At 31.2% G+C, this 20,333-nt stretch overlaps 8 protein-coding genes across 8 annotated transcripts; 4 read left to right on the top strand and 4 right to left on the bottom strand. All coding sequences in view use genetic code 12, as the record gives it.

The window, feature by feature from the left end:
• Nucleotides 1-1,324: 1,324 nt before the first annotated feature.
• SIT1 (siderophore transporter) lies at nucleotides 1,325-3,136 on the top strand (the record flags this gene model as incomplete). The annotated part of the gene is made up of 1 exon (XM_064904925.1): nucleotides 1,325-3,136. The coding sequence occupies one exon, from the start codon at nucleotides 1,325-1,327 to the stop codon at nucleotides 3,134-3,136; it is 1,812 nt and encodes a 603-aa protein (XP_064762882.1).
• A 1,191-nt stretch (nucleotides 3,137-4,327) lies between these two features.
• DFJ63DRAFT_312865 (uncharacterized protein) lies at nucleotides 4,328-4,765 on the bottom strand (the record flags this gene model as incomplete). The annotated part of the gene is made up of 1 exon (XM_064906061.1): nucleotides 4,328-4,765. One exon carries the CDS (start codon nucleotides 4,763-4,765, stop codon nucleotides 4,328-4,330), a length of 438 nt encoding a protein of 145 aa, XP_064762883.1.
• A 503-nt stretch (nucleotides 4,766-5,268) lies between these two features.
• On the top strand, nucleotides 5,269-6,960 carry RPS10 (40S ribosomal protein eS10). The gene is made up of 2 exons (XM_064903319.1): nucleotides 5,269-5,757; nucleotides 6,364-6,960. Exons 1-2 carry the CDS (start codon nucleotides 5,706-5,708, stop codon nucleotides 6,672-6,674), a joined length of 363 nt encoding a protein of 120 aa, XP_064762884.1. The 5' UTR covers nucleotides 5,269-5,705; the 3' UTR covers nucleotides 6,675-6,960.
• A 285-nt stretch (nucleotides 6,961-7,245) lies between these two features.
• Nucleotides 7,246-8,559, top strand: DFJ63DRAFT_335088 (uncharacterized protein; the record flags this gene model as incomplete). Its single annotated transcript, XM_064908156.1, has 1 exon — nucleotides 7,246-8,559. The coding sequence occupies one exon, from the start codon at nucleotides 7,246-7,248 to the stop codon at nucleotides 8,557-8,559; it is 1,314 nt and encodes a 437-aa protein (XP_064762885.1).
• A 64-nt stretch (nucleotides 8,560-8,623) lies between these two features.
• Nucleotides 8,624-15,713, bottom strand: BLM3 (Blm3p). The gene has a single exon (XM_064903323.1). It carries the CDS (start codon nucleotides 15,270-15,272, stop codon nucleotides 8,688-8,690), a length of 6,585 nt encoding a protein of 2,194 aa, XP_064762886.1. The 5' UTR covers nucleotides 15,273-15,713; the 3' UTR covers nucleotides 8,624-8,687.
• KRE30 (ATP-binding cassette family ATPase) lies at nucleotides 15,519-17,631 on the top strand. The gene has a single exon (XM_064903320.1). The coding sequence runs from the start codon at nucleotides 15,766-15,768 to the stop codon at nucleotides 17,593-17,595; it is 1,830 nt and encodes a 609-aa protein (XP_064762887.1). The 5' UTR covers nucleotides 15,519-15,765; the 3' UTR covers nucleotides 17,596-17,631.
• A 136-nt stretch (nucleotides 17,632-17,767) lies between these two features.
• DFJ63DRAFT_318641 (uncharacterized protein) lies at nucleotides 17,768-18,780 on the bottom strand (the record flags this gene model as incomplete). Its single annotated transcript, XM_064906968.1, has 1 exon — nucleotides 17,768-18,780. A coding segment is annotated over exon 1 (506 nt), but the record flags the coding sequence as incomplete, so codon positions are not given.
• Nucleotides 18,781-19,688: 908 nt separating this feature from the next.
• Nucleotides 19,689-20,015, bottom strand: DFJ63DRAFT_312871 (uncharacterized protein; the record flags this gene model as incomplete). Its single annotated transcript, XM_064906062.1, has 1 exon — nucleotides 19,689-20,015. The coding sequence occupies one exon, from the start codon at nucleotides 20,013-20,015 to the stop codon at nucleotides 19,689-19,691; it is 327 nt and encodes a 108-aa protein (XP_064762889.1).
• Between the last annotated feature and the right edge of the window lie 318 nt (nucleotides 20,016-20,333).

Below are 20,333 nucleotides of genomic sequence, written 5' to 3' on the forward strand. Positions count from 1 at the left end.
CTCTTTTAAGCGTGCATGTTAATGTCTACTTAAAAGCATTGCTTTACTACACTACTTCTTACAATCTGCTAATTGTGATTAATCTGATAAACAAGAATGTAGATGTCTTATAGTAGTAGAGAGTATAAGCCTTTCTGATACTCTTGATCTAATTCCTTAAATCGCATATGTCAAGCGTATCTACCATACAAACAATAAACTGTCACCTAAGTGAGGCAATTCGTATTGGTTATACTGGTTATATACTGACTATATACACTTCCATCTACTATATGAGCAAATTTTCTATGTTTGTGGTTTATTTCCAAACAAGAGGTGAGATACGATTTAATTCACTCACTTGGCCATCCATCCATCCATCCATCCAATATACGCCAAGATAACTGCAAGTGATAGAAATTAGTAGAGTTAATTTTAATTTATTTTTCTTTGTTTTTAGTTTTAGTTTAACGGAAGTTAATCTCCCCCTCTCCTTCCATCGCACATAATGTTACCTATAACCATTGACATTGACCCTGAACGAATTTCAGGTGAATTTATTAACCAGTATAGATTTAAAGGTGTAGATGGAATAGATAATCTTTTTTTTTCCTATTTAACGAGACATGAGAAAAAAAAAATATTTCAATTTATGTCTGTCTGTAAACATATCTTTCAATTCAATTTGTAATTAGATGTACATTCTAACAGTACAAAGTATACTAGATATGTATAGGTACGTAAACCAGGGAAATTAGAGTAGTATGCAAAAAGTTTAAATATCAGATGGATGAATATTCGGTAAAACAATATGATCGTATCTCTTCATTAATTGGGCAGCAAAGATTTCTTTTTTTCATGTAAGAAAAAAAAATTGTTTAATTTTAAATCAGACAAAAAAAATTTTAGAGCTTATTTCATCTAATCAATCTGATCAGTAAAATTTTAAAAAAGAGTATACAGAGGACGACGATGGGTATTCACAACCATTTGTTTCTTTCTTGTTAGTCCTCAGTCAATTATTATTTTTTGTCTGATTTCTTCTTTCCTCCTTCTGTGGCATTTTAATTTTTGGTCTTGGTCCTCTTCTCTTTACTTTCACTTCATCGTTATTATAGTTCCTGTTAGTTCCTTCTGTGCTTCATTGTCATTTTGTCTGATTTTTTTGTTTTTGTTTTCCATTTCCTCCTGTCTGTCTATTGGTTTTGTTACATTGTTGCAACCTACATCATTTCCCGTATTTCATTCCCAATTTAATATAAATACAGACTAAATTATCCTCATCCAAGAGGGCTTTTTCAAATATTATCTTTTTAATCTTCAATAATAATTCATCCCTCATACAATGTCAGGAGAAAGTTTTCAAGAAAAAATATCAAATTCAGATATTAATTCATCCGAACAACCATTAAATTCTTCATTTGAAGAAGAAGAAAAATCAATTGGAGTTGAAAAAGCTGAATTATTAGCTGCAACTTGGGATAACAATATCTATTATAAATTAGTCCTTTTATTTTCTTCCTTCATCGTTGGTTATGGGTATGGTTTAGATGGTCAAACCAGATACGTTTATACTGGTTATGCCACTGAAAGTTATGCTGAACATTCTTTATTAAGTACCGTTAATGTTATTACTGGGGTTGCTGCTGCTGCCTCTCAACCAGTTTATGCTAGATTAAGTGATGTGTTTGGTAGAATGGAATTATTCATTGTTTCCGTTGTATTTTATGTTGTTGGTACCATCATTGAAAGTCAAGCTACTGATGTACAAAAATATGCTGGAGGGGCCATTTTATATCAAATTGGTTATTCGGGTGTTATTTTAGTATTATTATTAATTCTTTCTGATTTCTCTTCTTTAAGATGGAGATTATTCTTTACTTTTGTCCCAACTTTCCCATTCATTATTAATACTTGGATTTCAGGTAATGTTACTGCTGCCATTGGTATGAATTGGTCTTGGGGTGTTGGGATGTGGGCATTTATTTTCCCATTATGTTGTTTACCATTACTTGGATGTATGATTCATATGAGATATTTAGCTGGTAAGACTCCAGAATGGAAAGTTTTTAAACAACGTAAAACTAAATATCAAGAATTTGGTCCATTGGGATTCTTTAATTATTTATTCTGGAAATTAGATATTATCGGATTATTATTATTAACCGTTAGTCTTTCATGTTTATTAGTTCCATTAACTTTAGCTGGTGGGGTTAAAGATACTTGGGAAAAGGCTCATATCATCGTTCCAATTGTGTTCGGTGTTGTTTTATTACCAGTATTTGTGGTTTGGGAAACTTATGGGGCTAGATATCCTTTAGCTCCTTGGAGATTATTAGCTGATAGAGGTATTTGGTCAGCATTAATTATTTCTTTCTTATTAGATTTCATTTCATCGATTGAAAGTTCTTATCTTTATACTGTTTTAATGGTTGCTGTTAATGAATCTCAATTATCCGCCACTAGAATCACTTCTATTAGTTCATTTGTATCGGTTATTGGTGGTGTATTCTTTGGTCTTGCTATTGTTAAATTCAGAAGATTAAAAGGATTTATTGTTCTTGGTTGTTCATTATGGTTAGTTGCATTTGGTATAATGTATTACTATAGAGGTAATTTAGATGCTCATGCGGGTATTATTGGTGGTTTAGTGGTTCTTGGGGTTGGTACTACTTTTTTCTCCTATCCTATTAATGTTAGTGTTCAAAGTTGTGTAACTCATGAACATATGGCTACTGTTTCATCATTAGTTTATACTACTTATAGAATTGGTTATGCAGTTGGATCATCAATTGCTGGTGCCATTTGGACTCAAAGTTTGTATACAAGATTATTAAAGCAATTAGGTGATGTTGAATTAGCTACTAGTGTTTATACTCAACCATATATTTTCATTACAGAATATGCATGGGGTACTCCAGTTAGAGCAGCCGTGGTTCAAGTTTATCGTGAAATGCAAAGAATTTTAATGATTGCATGTATGTGTTTCACTATTCCAATGATCATTGCTGCTTTATTCTTAAGAGATCATAAATTAGGTAAACTGCAATCCAATGATCTTGAAGAATTAAAAGGTAATGAAGCCATTACTGATTTCTTTAAAATTAAGAGAATAGATAATTCTAATGATGATGAAAAGAAAGCTATTGAAGCTTAAGCATTTTTCATCGTTTCCATTCTTTTCTTCTATCTTTATGTATATATATACTTTGTTTACTAATCTTTTAATACAAATTTAATTTAATAATTTATGTTCAGCTATTACTATCATATGTAAAAATTGAGTAAATTATGAAAAGAAGAACGTTGATAAAATCCACTTTAAGGTGAAGATTCTACATGGTTACACTTTTGATTGTTAAAATTGATATAGAGTCAACTCGCAACCAGTTCAATCTGACAACACTAAGCATGTCATAAATTAAATCAGACACTTTTTCCAAATTAAACAAACATGAAATTAAACCAAAAATAAAAAGTGTCTGCATATTTTTGTCATCTTTCCAATACCGAAAATCGGAAATCATCACTTTTTGAGAAATTTTTTTTAATCGCGATGGCTTAAACTTTTTTATCTGATTGATCAAATCTGATAAAAAAAAATGTTTTAAAGTGCCGTACGAAAAAATGCCTAAATACGATTCTTTGAAATATTTTAGTAAAATTAACTAAGTAAGTAATTATAAAATTCATAACGATTATTTTTTAAGTTGTTTCCAATTGACATTTCTTGGAAGGGATGGGATGTGTTCATGTGAATTAATTGACACCGCATATTTGAAAGGATATTGTTTTTTTTAACTTGCTTTCTTAGGTGGGAAGTATGTACCCACTTTAATATAAGTTGATACCAAGAATCTTTTATTGTTTCTCTTTGTCGTCAAAGTTATGGGTGCGTCTCAATAATCATATAATCTAACCATGTTAATGTTACGGCTGTAGGTCTTAACAATCATATGAACCTATTCTATAAACCGCCTTGACATCAATTGAAGTCAACTTCAGTCTTAATCGGTTGTTTATTGATTGTCCTTTGAAAATATCTTGACAATTCACTTGTCAAAGTAAGTCAGAATGATTTTAATAAAGAAGTTGCAAAACTCAAAAGTACATATTTCACTGTTGCATTATGAATCTGAATAAACTTTTCATCATCCCATTACAGAAAGATCTCTTTCAGGATGAACTTTGAGGTCATTGTTGCCAAGATTATTGGGATAGTTTTTTTTAGACAGCTACCATACGGTTAAATTTCAAACAATCATGATAATAGTAGAATTAAGGTACACTTTTATTAACTCAACAAAAATAGCTACTTAAATCAACTAACATACATACTAAATTAGACTTACGGTTTTGAATTCATATATGGTTCATATTTATTTCTAGTATATTCGAGATATTCATCATCAACTTCACCCGTTGTCCAGAAGTCTAAGACTGATTCCAAAGCAGGTTTGGTATATTTCACATAACTTGGAATTAAATGAAGCCAAGTACAAGAAGCTCTATTATAAGCATAAGCCGCTGCTCTAATACCTGGTATTTGATGTTTAACTGTATCATATTCTAAATCTTGCCATTTTTTAAACCATGATGCAGGTGGGACTTGTTGTTTAATATCATCAGGAATTAAAACAGGAAAAAAGATAAGTTCATCATCATCAAGGATTCGTACATTACCATCTTGAAAGGCAAATCTTCCAAAGACGGTGTCAAGAATTGATCCATTTGAAACAGATAAGAAACATAAAGTAATGATAAGGTGAATTGATTTTGGATTCATTATTGTGGATATTGATAGTTGATGATTTTTGATAATAATTTCAAATGGGTTGGTTGAATTATTCATCTCTATTTATATTACATTTTCAAAGATATTCATAAGAACAACTTGTTCGTTCCAAGTTTAATCTATTTTTAAAACTATTATAGTTGTTCATATATTTGATTGTTTGAACATACCTGGTTAAATAGGATAACTTGTCATTTTGCAGCTGTAATAAACCCGGCTCGAAACTTTATTTTGACAAGTGATTAACAGTGCACATAATTTGACCGTCCTTGAAACCTTAGTTTATGATTCAGACACGAGTATATACCAATGAAAGACTATAATTACTATAGTATGAGTTTAATCAGTATATAGTAGTATTCGGTCAAATGCGATGATACTTTGCATTAATATTAGTATAAGACATTCGGTTATTAATACTATAGAAAGTTCAAATAGGTATTAGTATACTGTAATAGCAATAAAGTTTATTTAAAGTTAACGGTCCGATTTGAATAAATAAATATAATACTATTAAATCCATGTGGGAATTCTTTAAGATTACCATAAGCCGGGGTTGTACTCTCTCATATTCCCGTTTAGGTCTATAGCCCTCGCTCACTGGCTTAATCACGTGTAAACATTACCAACCTGTATATAAACAATTTAAATTTTCTGACCATTTTACACGCCTTAAGTGAATTTTCTGGTTAATTACGAAGCGCGTAGTTTTCTGTTAACTATGGTTAACTATGGAGATAGTTATATACAGTCCACATACATACCATTACCACTAAGTAAAGTACTATCACTGAGTTTGAACTGAGTTTGACTGAGAGAGGAAAAAAAAAATTGATGAAAATTTAAAGTAACCAAAAGGTTTTTAATAATATACTTATATTCTTTTAGTATTACTTTAGTCTTAATAGTATATCATATTTAGAAGTTAATCATGCTTATTCCAAAGGAAGATAGAAAGAAGATCCACCAATACCTCTTCCAAGGTATGTTTTAATCCATAGAATGAAAGAATAGGACCTGTCCTTATAGAACAAGAGAGAATGATCAATCAATAAGATTAATGAAATGAAAGGTGAAATAAGTCAATGTAAATGAATCAAATCATTAAAGTCCATCAATAAGAGTAATGTCAATAGTTATCAATCATGAATCAATAGTTTTATTATCAATCAAAATGAAGGAATCTAATCATACTATCGGTAATTTATTGGAATTACCAGATTTATCAATCATCCATATACCCATTTGTCTGTAGTCATGACAAATGAAATCATCAAACTATCAGGTTAATCTATCTACTACAGTCCTATATTAAACATCCATGTTCATTTTCCCTTCACTGTTGATTAGATCAGTCCAATATATCAACTCCTTCATTTAAAGAAATTTTTCACCCCTCATATCAATTTATCCTTCATTCATCTACATATCAATCCATCATGGTTAAATCACTCCATTCCATATAGACTCATCCACATCAACTTCCCATTTTACTTCATTCACTTAATTTCAATCTTGTTCTATTGTAGACACTATTCTTATACTTTACAAAGTTTTTTAAAAACTTGATTTACTAACACATTTTATAGAAGGTGTTGTCGTTGCCAAAAAGGATTACAACCAACCAAAACATGATGAAATCGATACTAGAAATTTATTTGTCATTAAAGCTTTACAATCCTTAACTTCTAAAGGATTTGTTAAAACTCAATTTTCATGGCAATATTATTACTACACCTTAACTGATGAAGGTGTAGAATTCTTAAGAACCGAATTAAACATCCCAGAAGGTATCTTACCTTTAACCAGATTAAAGAATGCTCCAGCTGAAAGACCAAGACCTTCAAGAGGTGGTCCAAGAAGAGAAGGTGGTGAATACAGAAGAAGAGCTAGAGATTAAATTATTATTCATTAATAGTTCTATTAATCTCTCATTTCCATTTTCTTATGTAATAAATATCTCATATAAAATAAAAACAACTTTTAAATATATATAACATAATCTTATCTAATTAAGACATGTAGTGTAGTAATTTGACTTCTTACCAATACTATCTTTCTAAGTGGTTTAAAAGAAATGGGATATAGTGTGATGTTTGGATGTTTTCAACTGAGGATGAAACATCCATACCACCACTTAAATAAATAAAAAAAAAACACCAAAAAAGGCAAAAAACCATAAAAGAAAAAAAAAAAAGAATGATTCGTTTATGGTAACTGAGAGCTTGTGCTATTTATAGTGAATTTGGCATAATCCATTTTTGTTAAGCTTATCATAATAGTTTATCAAGATTAGATCATACTGATTGGAGAGAATAGAAACAAGGGATCGCTCATAGTTCGATACGGTCGTTGATCCACTTATTTATTCTGCTTATTCTTATTATTGTTATTATTCTTAAACTGGGGATTGATTGATTGCATTCACCTATCAAACTTATTTCATAGATATCATACCATACCATTTCAATATGCCGATAAATGATTTACCAATGTATCCTACACCGCAACAAGCGGCTTATAGGATGGATCAACCTAAAAAGAATAGTCCAAAGATAAGGAATACTTCTTCTTCATCAGGTCAACATCATCATCAATCTCAACCACAACAACAACAACAACAATATAATGGAAGTGCCAATGCTAATGGGAATGTGGTTTATCGACCTGCAGCTCCTAAAGCTAACCCTTCTTATGGTTATCAACCACAGCAGGCTCCACCTCCACCTCAACCTCAATACCAAGTTCAACCTCAATATTCTCCACAACCTCCTCCGCCTCAACAACAATATTATCAACCTCAACCTCAATATCAAGTACAACAACCTCAGTATCAAGTTCAACAACCACCTCAACCACAACCACAACCTCCTCCAACTCAATATCCCCGTCAACCAAACCCTCAATACTATGTTCCTCCTGCTCCTCAACAAGTTGCTCCACCCCCACAACAATTCACTCAACCTCCACCGCCACCAACCCATCCCGAACAACAACAAAGATATCATTCTCAAGAATATTCACAGCCACCTCCCCAACAACAACAGAAACAACAACATTCCGGTGCAGCCCCTTCATCTTCAAGGAAACCACCTCCCGATACACGTCAACAACAACAATCGCAATACGCTAAAAATAATAGATCAAAAGAATCTCTAGGTGAACCATCATCATCAAAGATACTGAAAGATGAATTACGAGCATTATTCGAAAGAACAGACACGAATCGAAGTGGAAGAATCTCTGCTCGTGAATTAACGGCATTATTAAGTAATCTTGATAATACTAAATTCAATGATCATACCGTTGTATTATTAATTAAATTATTTAATCAAAAGGGAAGTGCGTCAAGTTCCCCCACTACCAACTCTAGTACTTCTCAACATCATATTAATATCAATAGTGCTAGTTTGACATTTGAACAGTTTTGTTCATTATGGAAGTATATTCATGATTATCGAAAATTATTCAAACAAGCTGATGTCGATAATAGTGGAGATATCACATTTGGAGAATTTCAAGAGATCTTATTGAAGATTGGTTATAAGTTGAATATCGATTTGATATTGAATATCTTTACCCGATTCAGTTATAAAGAAATTAATCAATTTGATTATAATAATTCCAGTAATCTCATTGGGAAATTGAAATTCGATTCATTTATTGAATTATTGGCATATTTAAGTACTTTAACCGATATTTTTAAAAAATATGATAAAGGAATGGTAGGAGTTGCCAATATAAAATATTCTGATTTCTTACAAGAGATTATAAATATTCCATAAACCCTTTTTTAATTCGTCATTTATTATTATTATTAGTAGTAGTAGTAGTAGTAGTATATTTTTCCGTAATATATATATATATAAAAAAATGTATACACATCCATCTATAAAACAAAATGTATTTGTAATTAAATGAAATAACTTCTCCATAATACTCCTTCTAAATCTTGGATTTGCTCTTCATTAAATACTTTACTATCAATATGCCATGTATCTTGTCTATCCTTTTTGAATTTACTTAAGGCTTCCTTGGCAGTTCTACCGACAAGACCAGGAATTCCACAACATTTATTAGCTAAAATAGTTAAGATTTGAGGAACCCATTTTGGTGGGGGTGATGCAAATGAAAAAGCATGAATTAAAGCTCCTAACCCTAATGTCACACCATGTAATTTAATATTATCTTCATTATTGAAATGATGATCTTTATTCTTTCTTCTGATTCGTTCTAAATCTTTTATAAATAATTTAGTATAAGTATTTATAATTGATTCAATTTCATCCGGTGGTGACATATGAACTAATCCAGCAAATGTTCTTGATCCAGTTTCTCGAACTTCATTATGTTCATTAAATAACAGTGAATAAGTTATATTGAAAATTTCATGTCTTTGAATTTTAGTAAATTTAAAAAAATTCTTAAAATAAAACATTTCCGTAAATAATCCCATTAATAATATAGAATGAACTTTTAATTTCTTATCTTTACTATACCCTTTAATCATAAGGATGATTTCATCAAGATGATCTTTGGAATAACTCAATTGTCCAATCTTTCTTAATACACCAGTAGGATTAACATTACCTAATTGACAAACTTCTTTCTTATTAAGTAAATCTAATAAAAATGGCATAATATATTTGGAAATAAAAGATTGAAATAATATTGATGAACTTGGACTTAAGATTTGTTTTAACCACGTTAAAATTGTAGTTGAACTATAAAAATAATCTGATTTAATCACTTCTTGAGGGGATAAATCTTCCACTTGTAATTTCCAAGTATTATTTTGTTCAAAGATTTGACTTACCATTCCTTCAATCTTATATTTAAAGTCATAGAAATTTAATCCTTCTTCATTATTACATTTTTGGACAAATTCTTCACTATTAGCTACTGATTCAGTCACTTTGATTAAGGATAACACAGCTAATAAAGCTCCAATTTGATTTCGAACTGCTTGATATCTATGATTCATATTATTCAAACATAAGTCTAATAATTCTTCAGGATTTGATAAATCAGTGTTTAACGTAGTAGCATATGCTCTAACAAAACTTAATCTTGTTGATTCTTTAAACGAAGAATCAGAATTAATATCTAATTTAAAATTAGTAATTTCTTTCATCACCACGGGGAATCTTCTCACATCAATATGGGAAGGTATCCACCATGCAAATGTATGCCAAATGTATTTATTATCTTGAGATAAATCTTGATTGAAAATCTTATTCAAAAATTGGGAAATGAATTCATCACGTTGTTGAGCAATTTCTGCATTAATATATTTAGATGCCATCAACATACCGGCAAATAATTCACAAACAACTATATGAGTACTCTTATCTTCACTATCATAAACTTCATCAATAATACTTATCAAATCACCTAAAGTGAAATCTTGAATATATCCACTTGAAATTAAATGAAGTAAATCAGCTGTAATGTAAACATCTGTAGATTGAAATGCCACTGTAACATCATTATCATTGATCCATAATTTAACAATATTCTTTACCCATTCTTTAGATACACAACCACCAAATGCTCTTAATGACAGTTCATCAGTAGCTGATAATGATAATTGTGTGATTGGACTACTTATGGATACTTGTAATTTATCACCCCAATATAACCAACCTGGGGCATCTTTTTGATCAATAAAGAATTCAGGACTTTCAATATTGGCAAATTTTTGTTTAAATATTTCTCTAAAAGATTTACCCTCTTGTGGTTTAGTATCAATAAATTTAAATCCTTTAAATTGAAAGTCGTTCCTATAACCATCCTCGATATTATACTTTACACTATCCAAAAGACATAATTTACTCACCATTCTTGTAATACCTTTTAAGGCAAGACGAGATAACACTGGATGATCATTTGATGCAGTCTTGGCTAATAATTGGAAAACATCATTACTGGTAGGGATCACCAAATGCATTTGAATATTGATTAATAAAGTTAAATTAAGAGATGTAGTCTTCCAATGTGAATTGGTCTTTTCATGAACTAAAACACTTTCTTCAACATCATGAATCTTATTCATTAAGACTTTTCTTTTCCTTTCCTTAGCTAATGTAACCGCTTTAATTTCAAGATCAATGAATTCATCTGGTGGTCTAATAGAATCAATTTCTTTCAAGTCAATGATACAAATATCGGATGGAGGAGCAATATTTCTATAAACCCCCTTAAATAAACTTTGGGCTATAGTGTAAACTTCAATATTATCAACATCTAAACAACGGTGCAATAATTCAATATATTTTTCCACATGGTAGAAATCATTTTGAATTCTGGCTTTAACCTTTCTAAGTGAGAAAATACTTAATCCACTCTTGATTTGATGTGCATTATCTTTTTCTAATGATTTTGAAAGGTATTTGAATGATGATTTAATGATAGTCGTATAAGATCCATTAACCCTTTTCATAACATCTACTAAAAGTGATTGGGCAGGACGAGCAATTGCAGTATAAGTAGATACCGCCAATTTAACAGCATCCTCAATTAATAATTTATCCAAATCAGTTTGAGTTCTCGAAGTGGCATGTAATGCAACACGAATATTATGATATTTCTCTAATCTGGCACCAACAGTTAATCTGGTGAAAGTTTTACGTAATCCATTGATTTGTTGTAAGTGAGAAAGATATTCATAATGAATGTTAGCTTGAGTATCACCAAGTAATCTTTCTCTTCCAACATCAGCAAACCAAAAGTTTAACACTAAAAGGAAATGTTTGAAAACCTTTGGATTATCAGGGAAATTCTTCATTAAAAATTTACTAATAAGATGTAAACTCTTACCAACAAGTCTATAAGTTTTATGTAATCTTAAATATAATGGATTTGCTTTTCTTTGTTCCATACTATCTCCAAAAAAGTAATTGGAAGTATACAATTGTCTTTCTCTGAACGTAATAGCAGGATTCATACTTGACATATCTATTCCTTCGATTTGTGGAGTTGCTCTTAAAGATTCATCCACCGATGGAGCAAGAGATTCCGATTTAGACATGGCTGCAAATATATGTTCACGAACATTATATGAGCTATCATTCCCATTATCACGCTTCCCATTGTCAGACTGTATAGATATCAGAGGAAGTTGATCACTACTTCTGTTGTTATTGTTATCATCATGATCATCAACGTCATTCAGTATTAAATCATTTACAACTTCAGGATCAACCATATAAGTAAGTAAATCATCATTACCAAGATTTTCAATTATTCTTTGCAAATTGTCATTTATGCTGTCAGGATTAAACTCTTCTTTACCGTTGGTTAAACTTTCCATTTCTCTAATCTTCTTTAGCAAGAATAATCTTTGTTGAATCGATTCAGTTTGATGATTCAAATTAGGAATATCCTCTTCAAAAGAAGGATCTAAAAGATTGGAAACACCACTTAAAGCATAACCCAAGTAATAAAGGTACACTCTTAATTCATCTGTACGCTTGACAGAACTATTTGCATCTTTATGGATATCCGCATCATGATCTTTAATCAATGCTTGAATAAGCCCCAAGATCTTAGTAACATGGTCTGTGAATGTTTCAACCGCAAACAGCACTTCTTTTTCACTTGGAATATACCAATCAAAAGTGGTGATTTCTTTCAGGAATCTATCTTTATCAAATTGGAAAGCACCCCAACATTTCTCATCAATACCATGAGCTTCTTTGTATGCGGGAGCGATTAATCTATTTTCCTTTAATCTAATCTTAGTAACAGATTGAAGCATAGAATGTAAAAGATATGAACTTGCAAAAGTAGTTGGACCTCGAACATGTTCCATCAAAAAGAAAGATAGTTTATTTAATTCATCAGCAATGTCAACCACATAACTGTGAGCATTGGCAACACATTCATTTAAGATTAACAAGTTCCAATGTAATCCTTGATCACGAGGAACCACTTCATCACCAGTTCTTACCAAACCAGCTCCATTTTCTTCAATTTCTTCTTTTATTCGATCTATTAATAGTCTTGCATATTTCTTGAATGACTTAGGATTTCTTTTAATTAACCCACCACAAATTTCAGCGGCAATACTGGCGATAGGATGAATTTGATTATTAAGTACGAATTCAAAGAAGTCACTTCTAAAAGACTTAAAAAGTTCTTCTGATAATGATTCATTTAAGACGTATAAAAGTTTAGGTAATACCAGAGCCAAATCAGACTCTAATCCATCACTTTGTTTAGGATCAGTAAGATTTTCTAATAATTCAATCACACGTTGTGATAAAGTTTTCATAATAGTGACGAAAGCAGCACTAGATGATTTTAATGCCCTTAATTCAGTTTCTTCATCTACTTCAAAGGCTTCATATTCTCCTGAATCTTGACCATACACTTTTCGATTAAGATACTCTAAATGAGTATTGGTAAATTCAAATGCAAAAGATGGATCACCATCACCATGAGTAAGATCTTCAAATGGGACAAAGGTTGCAAATGCGGAGATACAATTTAAGGTATCTAAAGTCTTATCCAAATCATTTGTATCCAAACCGGGTAAGATTAACAGAATCAATCTTGTAACATGTACTCTATATATTGGAGTTGAAACAAGGTATCTGGCTAACACTTCAATTTCTTGAATGGCTGTGTTGACTCTATGAGTGGAAATAACACCTTCAATCGATTCATAAATATCAAGTAAAAAGAACTCCAACACCATTTCTGGTTCTAAATGAGTAATATATTGCAATGCTAATAAATAGTCTTCCATTACAGTGGTGTCTTTTGCTTGAATACCAGTTTTAATTATTGGAATGAAGATAGATACAAATTCTTTAACCACTTCTTTTGTTAATTTATATTCTTCAGGGATATTGTAAAAGTCACTGTGTTCTTCTCTTTCCATATTATAACGTCCATAGAATTGTCTGATGAAGGAAAGAACCATTAATGAAATCAGTCTTGACCATTCTCCTGAATTTGAAGGATGGACATAACTTTCAATAGCATTTAAGATTGTCTTTAAATAATTCATGATGCTTACTTCACCTAAACCTGAATTTTGATTTATAGAGTAAATTAAAATTAAAGCAAATCCTGGGAAAAATTTTGATTTTATAGATCCATATTTCTCCACCATTATACCCAAACTATTTAATAAAATATTAACCACATACTCCATTTGATCGTCAGTGAATATACCGAATTTACCTAAATTAAGATATGTGGCAGCTTCAGGGTTCTTATCTAATTCAGATAATGCGGCTTGAGCAAAATATCCCAATCTATGAGTGATTTGTTCTTCAAAACTGGCTGATCGTCCAAGATTTAACCACATATAGAAGAGTGAAGATAAATAATGACGAATATCATTAGGATCATCCACACCACCAGCTGTGAAATTGACTGGTAATAATCCAAAAGATGATACCACAAGATTTGCACTAGCAGGATTGAAATGAGCAGATAACTTTGAGTATATTTCCGGGAGATCAGATTTATCAAAAAAGTATGAAACCGCTGAGATAATGGGAAGTAATTGTTTTGTATCTTTTGTTTCAAATCTTTTTGCTGCTGCATCAACGGGATGGAATAAGTAAACAAACTCTTCAGCTAATGGCTTCCAGTCTAATACTAAACCTTGTTCCTTTAACAAAGGTTTATCCTTTGTTAATTCATTCAACAAACGAACGTATAACTTTAAATTAAGATGTTGACCTCTTGAAAGACAAAGAGCATAATAAACTCTAGTAAGGCAAATTTTCAATTTGATGGGCATGTCATATTTCATACTTATCCATACTAATAATTCTTGAGTCCAAGTTCTTACTCCTACCACAGCAGCTGATTTAGGAGATTTTTTATATTGATGAACATTATCGGTCAGATCCGCTCCCGCATCTTCTTGATCATCTTCTTCGTTTTCACTTTCAGTCTCATTGGCTGAAAGATCATCATCTTCATATCCATGATCCTCACTACCTAATTCAAATAAGTTAGTTTCCAAGGCTAAATCAATATCGGATAAACCACTTTCATTTTTAAGAGCAGCTAAATCTTTAGCACTAACTGGTAAAAATCCTCTTAGATCAAGAGTCTTAATAGCAATATATAAATGAGATACGATATGACTTAAGAACTTGGCTTGATCTTTCCGACTTTCTGTCTTATAAGGTAATAATTTAGGTAAATTCAAAGTTCTCTTTCTTGATCTTGCAAAAAATCGAGATGTGGGGTCCAATTGAACTTTTTCAACTTCATCATCATCATCAGGGAAATCAAGGTTATAACCTGATTCTCTACTTACTTCGATAGTACTATATGAAGGTCTTCTATGAGCATTTCTAAATTTTAAATTCTGAACTGTTGATGGAGTGAAAGATCTCAATGCAACTTCAGACTCAAAATTACTAAATTGGAGGGGAGACTTTGCTCTCTTATCAGGATGAGCTTTGATTGGAATTGGTGCAAGCATGTCACGAGGGGAGTACCCTTCGTCATTACTTGATTGACCCATTCCTCTACCAATTGACTATATAAATCAATTGAATACAGCAAAAAGGATCTGGTTATACCATAGGAAAGTATCTAACTATATATAAGTTTTGAGTGCTGCTGCCTAAAAATCTTTTGAGCGTTTGCCCTCGCCACTCACAAAATTATTTACAGCCAAGACAGGAGGAGGGGAGGAAAGGGAAGGGACGACGAAACGGATCAAAATTTTGTACGGAAATGAACATGATGATTTGAGTGATCTATGCTATCTATTTTACATGATTTCCATCTGTTTCTTCAATTCGAATTAAGGAAATCAATTGATTAAAATCTACATTAGCGGTCAGAAGGGGGAGATACAAGATCGAATATCCTGTATATAATCTGATCAGTTTCATCACGTGTTTTGGTGATGCGTCTTAACATAAAATAAAAAAAAGTTTTTCAAAATGGAATCTTCTAGTTACGAATGGAACCTTTTTGATAGGACTATTCAATAATTAGAAATTGCCAACATGTCTGTATCTGCTTCTAAGGCTAAGAGAGAACAAAAGCGTTTGGAAAGAGAGGCCAAGAAAGAAGCCTCTGGTAAAACCACCAAAAAGACCAAGAAGCAAGCTGCCAAAGATGCTGAAGAAGATGAAGTTGATGATGCTGAAGCTCAAATTGCTAAATTAAAATTACAACAAGATGAATATGGTCTTTCTGATAGAGTCACCACTGGTGTTTTAGAATCATTGAAGACTTCCAGAGATATCAAGCTTTCTTCTGTTTCCTTATTGTTCCATGGGAAAGTTTTATTACAAGATTGTATTTTTGAATTAAATTATGGTCGTAGATATGGTTTATTAGGAGAAAATGGTTGTGGTAAATCAACTTTCTTAAAATCTCTTGCTGCTAGAGAATATCCAATTCCAGAACATATTGATATTTATTTATTAAATGAACCAGCTGAACCAACTTCATTCTCTGCTTTAGAATATGTGGTTAGAGAAGCTGAACATGAAATGAAAAGATTAGAAGATTTAGTTGAAGATATCATTATTCAAGAAGGTCCTGAATCTCCATCTTTAGAACCATTATATGAAAAAATCGATGAAATGGATCCATCTACTTTTGAAGCTAGAGCTGCTGTTATCTTAACCGGTTTAGGTTTTAATCCAATTACTATTAAAAAACAAACTAAAGATATGTCAGGGGGTTGGAGAATGAGAGTTGCTTTAGCTAAAGCATTATTCGTTAAACCAACATTATTATTATTAGATGATCCAACTGCCCATTTGGATTTAGCTGCCTGTGTTTGGTTAGAAGAATATTTAAAGAGATTTGATAGAATTTTAATCTTAGTTTCTCATTCTCAAGATTTCTTAAATGGTGTTTGTTCAAATATGATTGATATGAGACAAAAGCAATTGATGTTCTTTGGTGGTAATTACGATTCCTACGTTAAAACTAGATCAGAATTAGAAACCAATCAAATGAAACAATATGCTAAACAACAAGAAGAAATTGTTCATATTAAAAAGTTCATTGCATCTGCCGGTACTTATGCTAATTTAGTCAAACAAGCTAAATCAAGACAAAAGATTTTAGATAAAATGGAAGCTGATGGTTTAATTCAACCAGTTATACCTGATAAAGTTTTCACTTTTAGATTCCCTGAAGTTGAAAAATTACCTCCTCCAGTTTTGGCTTTTGATGATATGTCATTCTCTTATTCCGGTAAACCAGAAGATAACTTATATGAACATTTAGATATTGGTATCGATATGGATTCAAGAGTGGCCTTAGTTGGTCCAAATGGGGTTGGTAAATCTACTTTATTAAAATTATTCCAAGGTCAATTAGAACCTCAAACTGGTAGAGTTATTAAACATACTCATATTAAATTAGGTGTTTATTCACAACATTCAGCTGATCAATTAGATTTAACTAAAACTCCATTAGATTTCGTCCGTGATAAATTCTCCCATATTTCTCAAGATTATCAATATTGGAGATCTCAATTAGGTCGTTATGGTTTAACTGGTGAAGGTCAAACTTCCCAAATGGCCACTTTATCAGAAGGTCAAAGATCAAGAGTTGTTTTTGCATTATTAGCTATTGAAGCTCCAAACTTGATTTTATTGGATGAACCTACAAATGGTTTAGATTTATCTACCATTGATTCTTTAGCTGATGCCATTAATGACTTTAATGGAGGTGTTGTTGTCGTCTCCCATGATTTCAGATTATTAGATAAAGTTGCTAAAGACATTTTCGTTATTGAAGATAAAACCGCTACCAGATGGGAAGGTTCTATCTTAGACTATAAGAAGAAATTAGCTGATAAGGTTGTTATTTAAGCAGTTTACAATTGGGTATTTATATAGTTATAGTTATAGTTTTAGTAATGGTTTTCCACTGTCTCCTTTCATTTATAATATTCTTTCTCTCATATGTATATTATTTTTAATGTCAAATTCGCACATATAAATAAATAAATAAATTTGATAACTTTCATTAAAGCTTGGCATTCAAAATTTTAATAATTGAGTTTCTATATGAAAAGACATTTTGTATATTAATCTATAAGCGAAATTTTGTGTTACAAAATATAATAGTGTAGTCTCATTCCCAATAAAAATTGCAAAATATGATAATTGCAAAATTCCAAATTTATGTGATGAACAATACTTTTCAACAACAAGTATATGATATAACGCCATACCATTATTATCATTTATAATTTTATATACACGAAAGGTTTTCATATATATTCATTTTTTTGGAATTAACATCTCCAGAGGAGTAAGATCAGAAGTAAATGTAGATTTTAATGATTCATTTTTAAAACAAAAACGATTTATCATCTGGATTTTTGGAAGCATAAAAATTAGTAGTAGTAGTAGCAGAAATTATGATAGAATTTTTTATTTAATTGGAAATTTCCAATTGGCCACCATTTCAACCGGAATTTGAAAAGTTGAAACAGAAAAGTAAAAGGCACTTAAAACAAACAACACAACTGCACGGATAAGAGGATGTGAATGGCATCCGAAGCCATTTCTATATTGAAAAATATCTCTCCATGTTGCACATATGTACAATCCTGATAACAACATAATTACACCATTGGCAATTGAACTTGAACCATAAAGGCGTGAATAGTCACTAACTGGACTTTTATCGGGAATTACAATGGTTGTCGAATTTGAGAAAGTAGTTGTAACAGAGGTATCATTGCTAAAATTTTGCTGGATTGAATTTGAATTACTCATGAGATTTGTTGTTGTTGAATTTGATGGTCTACTTGCTAAGTTTTCATCTAATCTATGATTTAGAGTAGGAACTCCTAAACCAAGCACCAAACCAAGAAGCACGCCATTAATGAATAAAAAGAACCAAAAATTCATATGAAACTTATCTTCATTGTTTATCATTTGCCAATGAAATACATCCTTCCAACCATCCCAATCCTTCCAATTCACACCTTCTGTTTTGTCTTCATCATCTTTCTTTTCCTTTTCCTGTTCCTGTTCCTGTTCCTGTTCCTGTTCCTGTTCCTGTTCCTGTTCCTGTTCCTGTTCCTGTTCCTGTTCCTGTTCCTGTTCCTGTTCCCTTTGAAATGATTGAAATAAAAGATCAAATCTATCCATGTCAGTGATATCTTGTTGTTCTTGATCTGGTTGTGGTTGAATATCAGTAGTTGAAGAACGAAGCATTCTTAAATTAGATTGATTAGGACAATAAAGAGATAAGAAAGGGATAAACTTAAAATCAAGTTTGGCAGCACTGGCACAAAATTTTTATAAAAATTGAGATTACTACTAAATCTACAGATTTACTAAGCGCCAAATAATAAAGTGTTAGGTAAATAATTACAATGAAACATGAAAACCGATTATATTGAATACTTGAAGTAACCTTGTAAGATTGATGTTCTTTATTGAAGAGTGGTCACATTTATTACACCACTTGAAAAGTGGATCAGAATCAGATATTTAATCTCATTTACATATTGAAAATAATCTGTCCAAAGTTCTGAATATATATAATGATATAATGTTTATATCGATCAATTGATCATTTTATCAGTCAACCTACCAATCATCCCATCAGTGATCTGATTAATCGTTGCTATTTCAATTCATAAAGGGATTAGTAGTTGCCTCTTTGCTTATTTTTCTAGATCTAAAATCTATAGTGTTTATGAAGTAGTGTATTTTTACCACAAAAAATAGAGTGAGTAAAATAATGAGGGGCTTCTTCAAGTCTATTTGACAGAATACTACTATCCTTGTTGGTTGTTTAATAACAAAAGTTTGAAAACATAATATATATTATATCTAATTGAAAGATGAATGTTATTCCATCTAATGTCAAAGGCTATTAACTTAAAAATTTGGTGAAACAAAGTTATCCAATGTAATGATTCACAGGTTTAATATCAAATAACTTACCGATTAATACTTATTACTTTCATGGAGATCGAAAAAATCACAATCAGTCCTAAAAACAAAATAAATAAGCTTGTACTTGCACTTCGACATTGATCACAAGCAAAATCAAACTTTGAAATATCTTTGCCTGATCTGTCTTGGTTCTTAATTTCATCATTTAACCTTTCAAAACTGTTTAGTGTCTTTTGAATAGACATGAGGAGTAACAGGAGTTCATCTTGTTGTCCTTTGGAAATAGTTCCTGACCTGCTTAAATTCTGCATTTCAATTCCTGTATCTCTACAACTTCTCTCTGAAGAATCATATGTTGGAGGTGTTGCCATTTTGTGTGTAATGAATATCCTTAAATTAAATTTCTCAAAAGGAATTTACAGTTCTTAAATATGCTGCGAAAGTTTTTATTATGCTACAATCTTAAATATTATTTATAATCATAATTTTGATCACACAATTTAAATCTAAAAGTTTCTCTTACTATCAACTAGTTAATTAAATAATCTCCCACTATTACGATGTCCGATCATTACGTTCTTGGGGCCGGTGCAGCATCATCACATTCGAATTCAGTTGACTTAGCTCACATGTCAACAAGCATTCAACATATTACCAAAAACTATGCTTATGTTAAAACCAGAATAACA

Source organism: Scheffersomyces coipomensis, assembly GCF_036884675.1.
Source record: "Scheffersomyces coipomensis strain NRRL Y-17651 chromosome Unknown DFJ63scaffold_3, whole genome shotgun sequence".
In the NCBI taxonomy this organism is placed as follows: Eukaryota; Fungi; Ascomycota; class Pichiomycetes; order Serinales; family Debaryomycetaceae; genus Scheffersomyces; species Scheffersomyces coipomensis.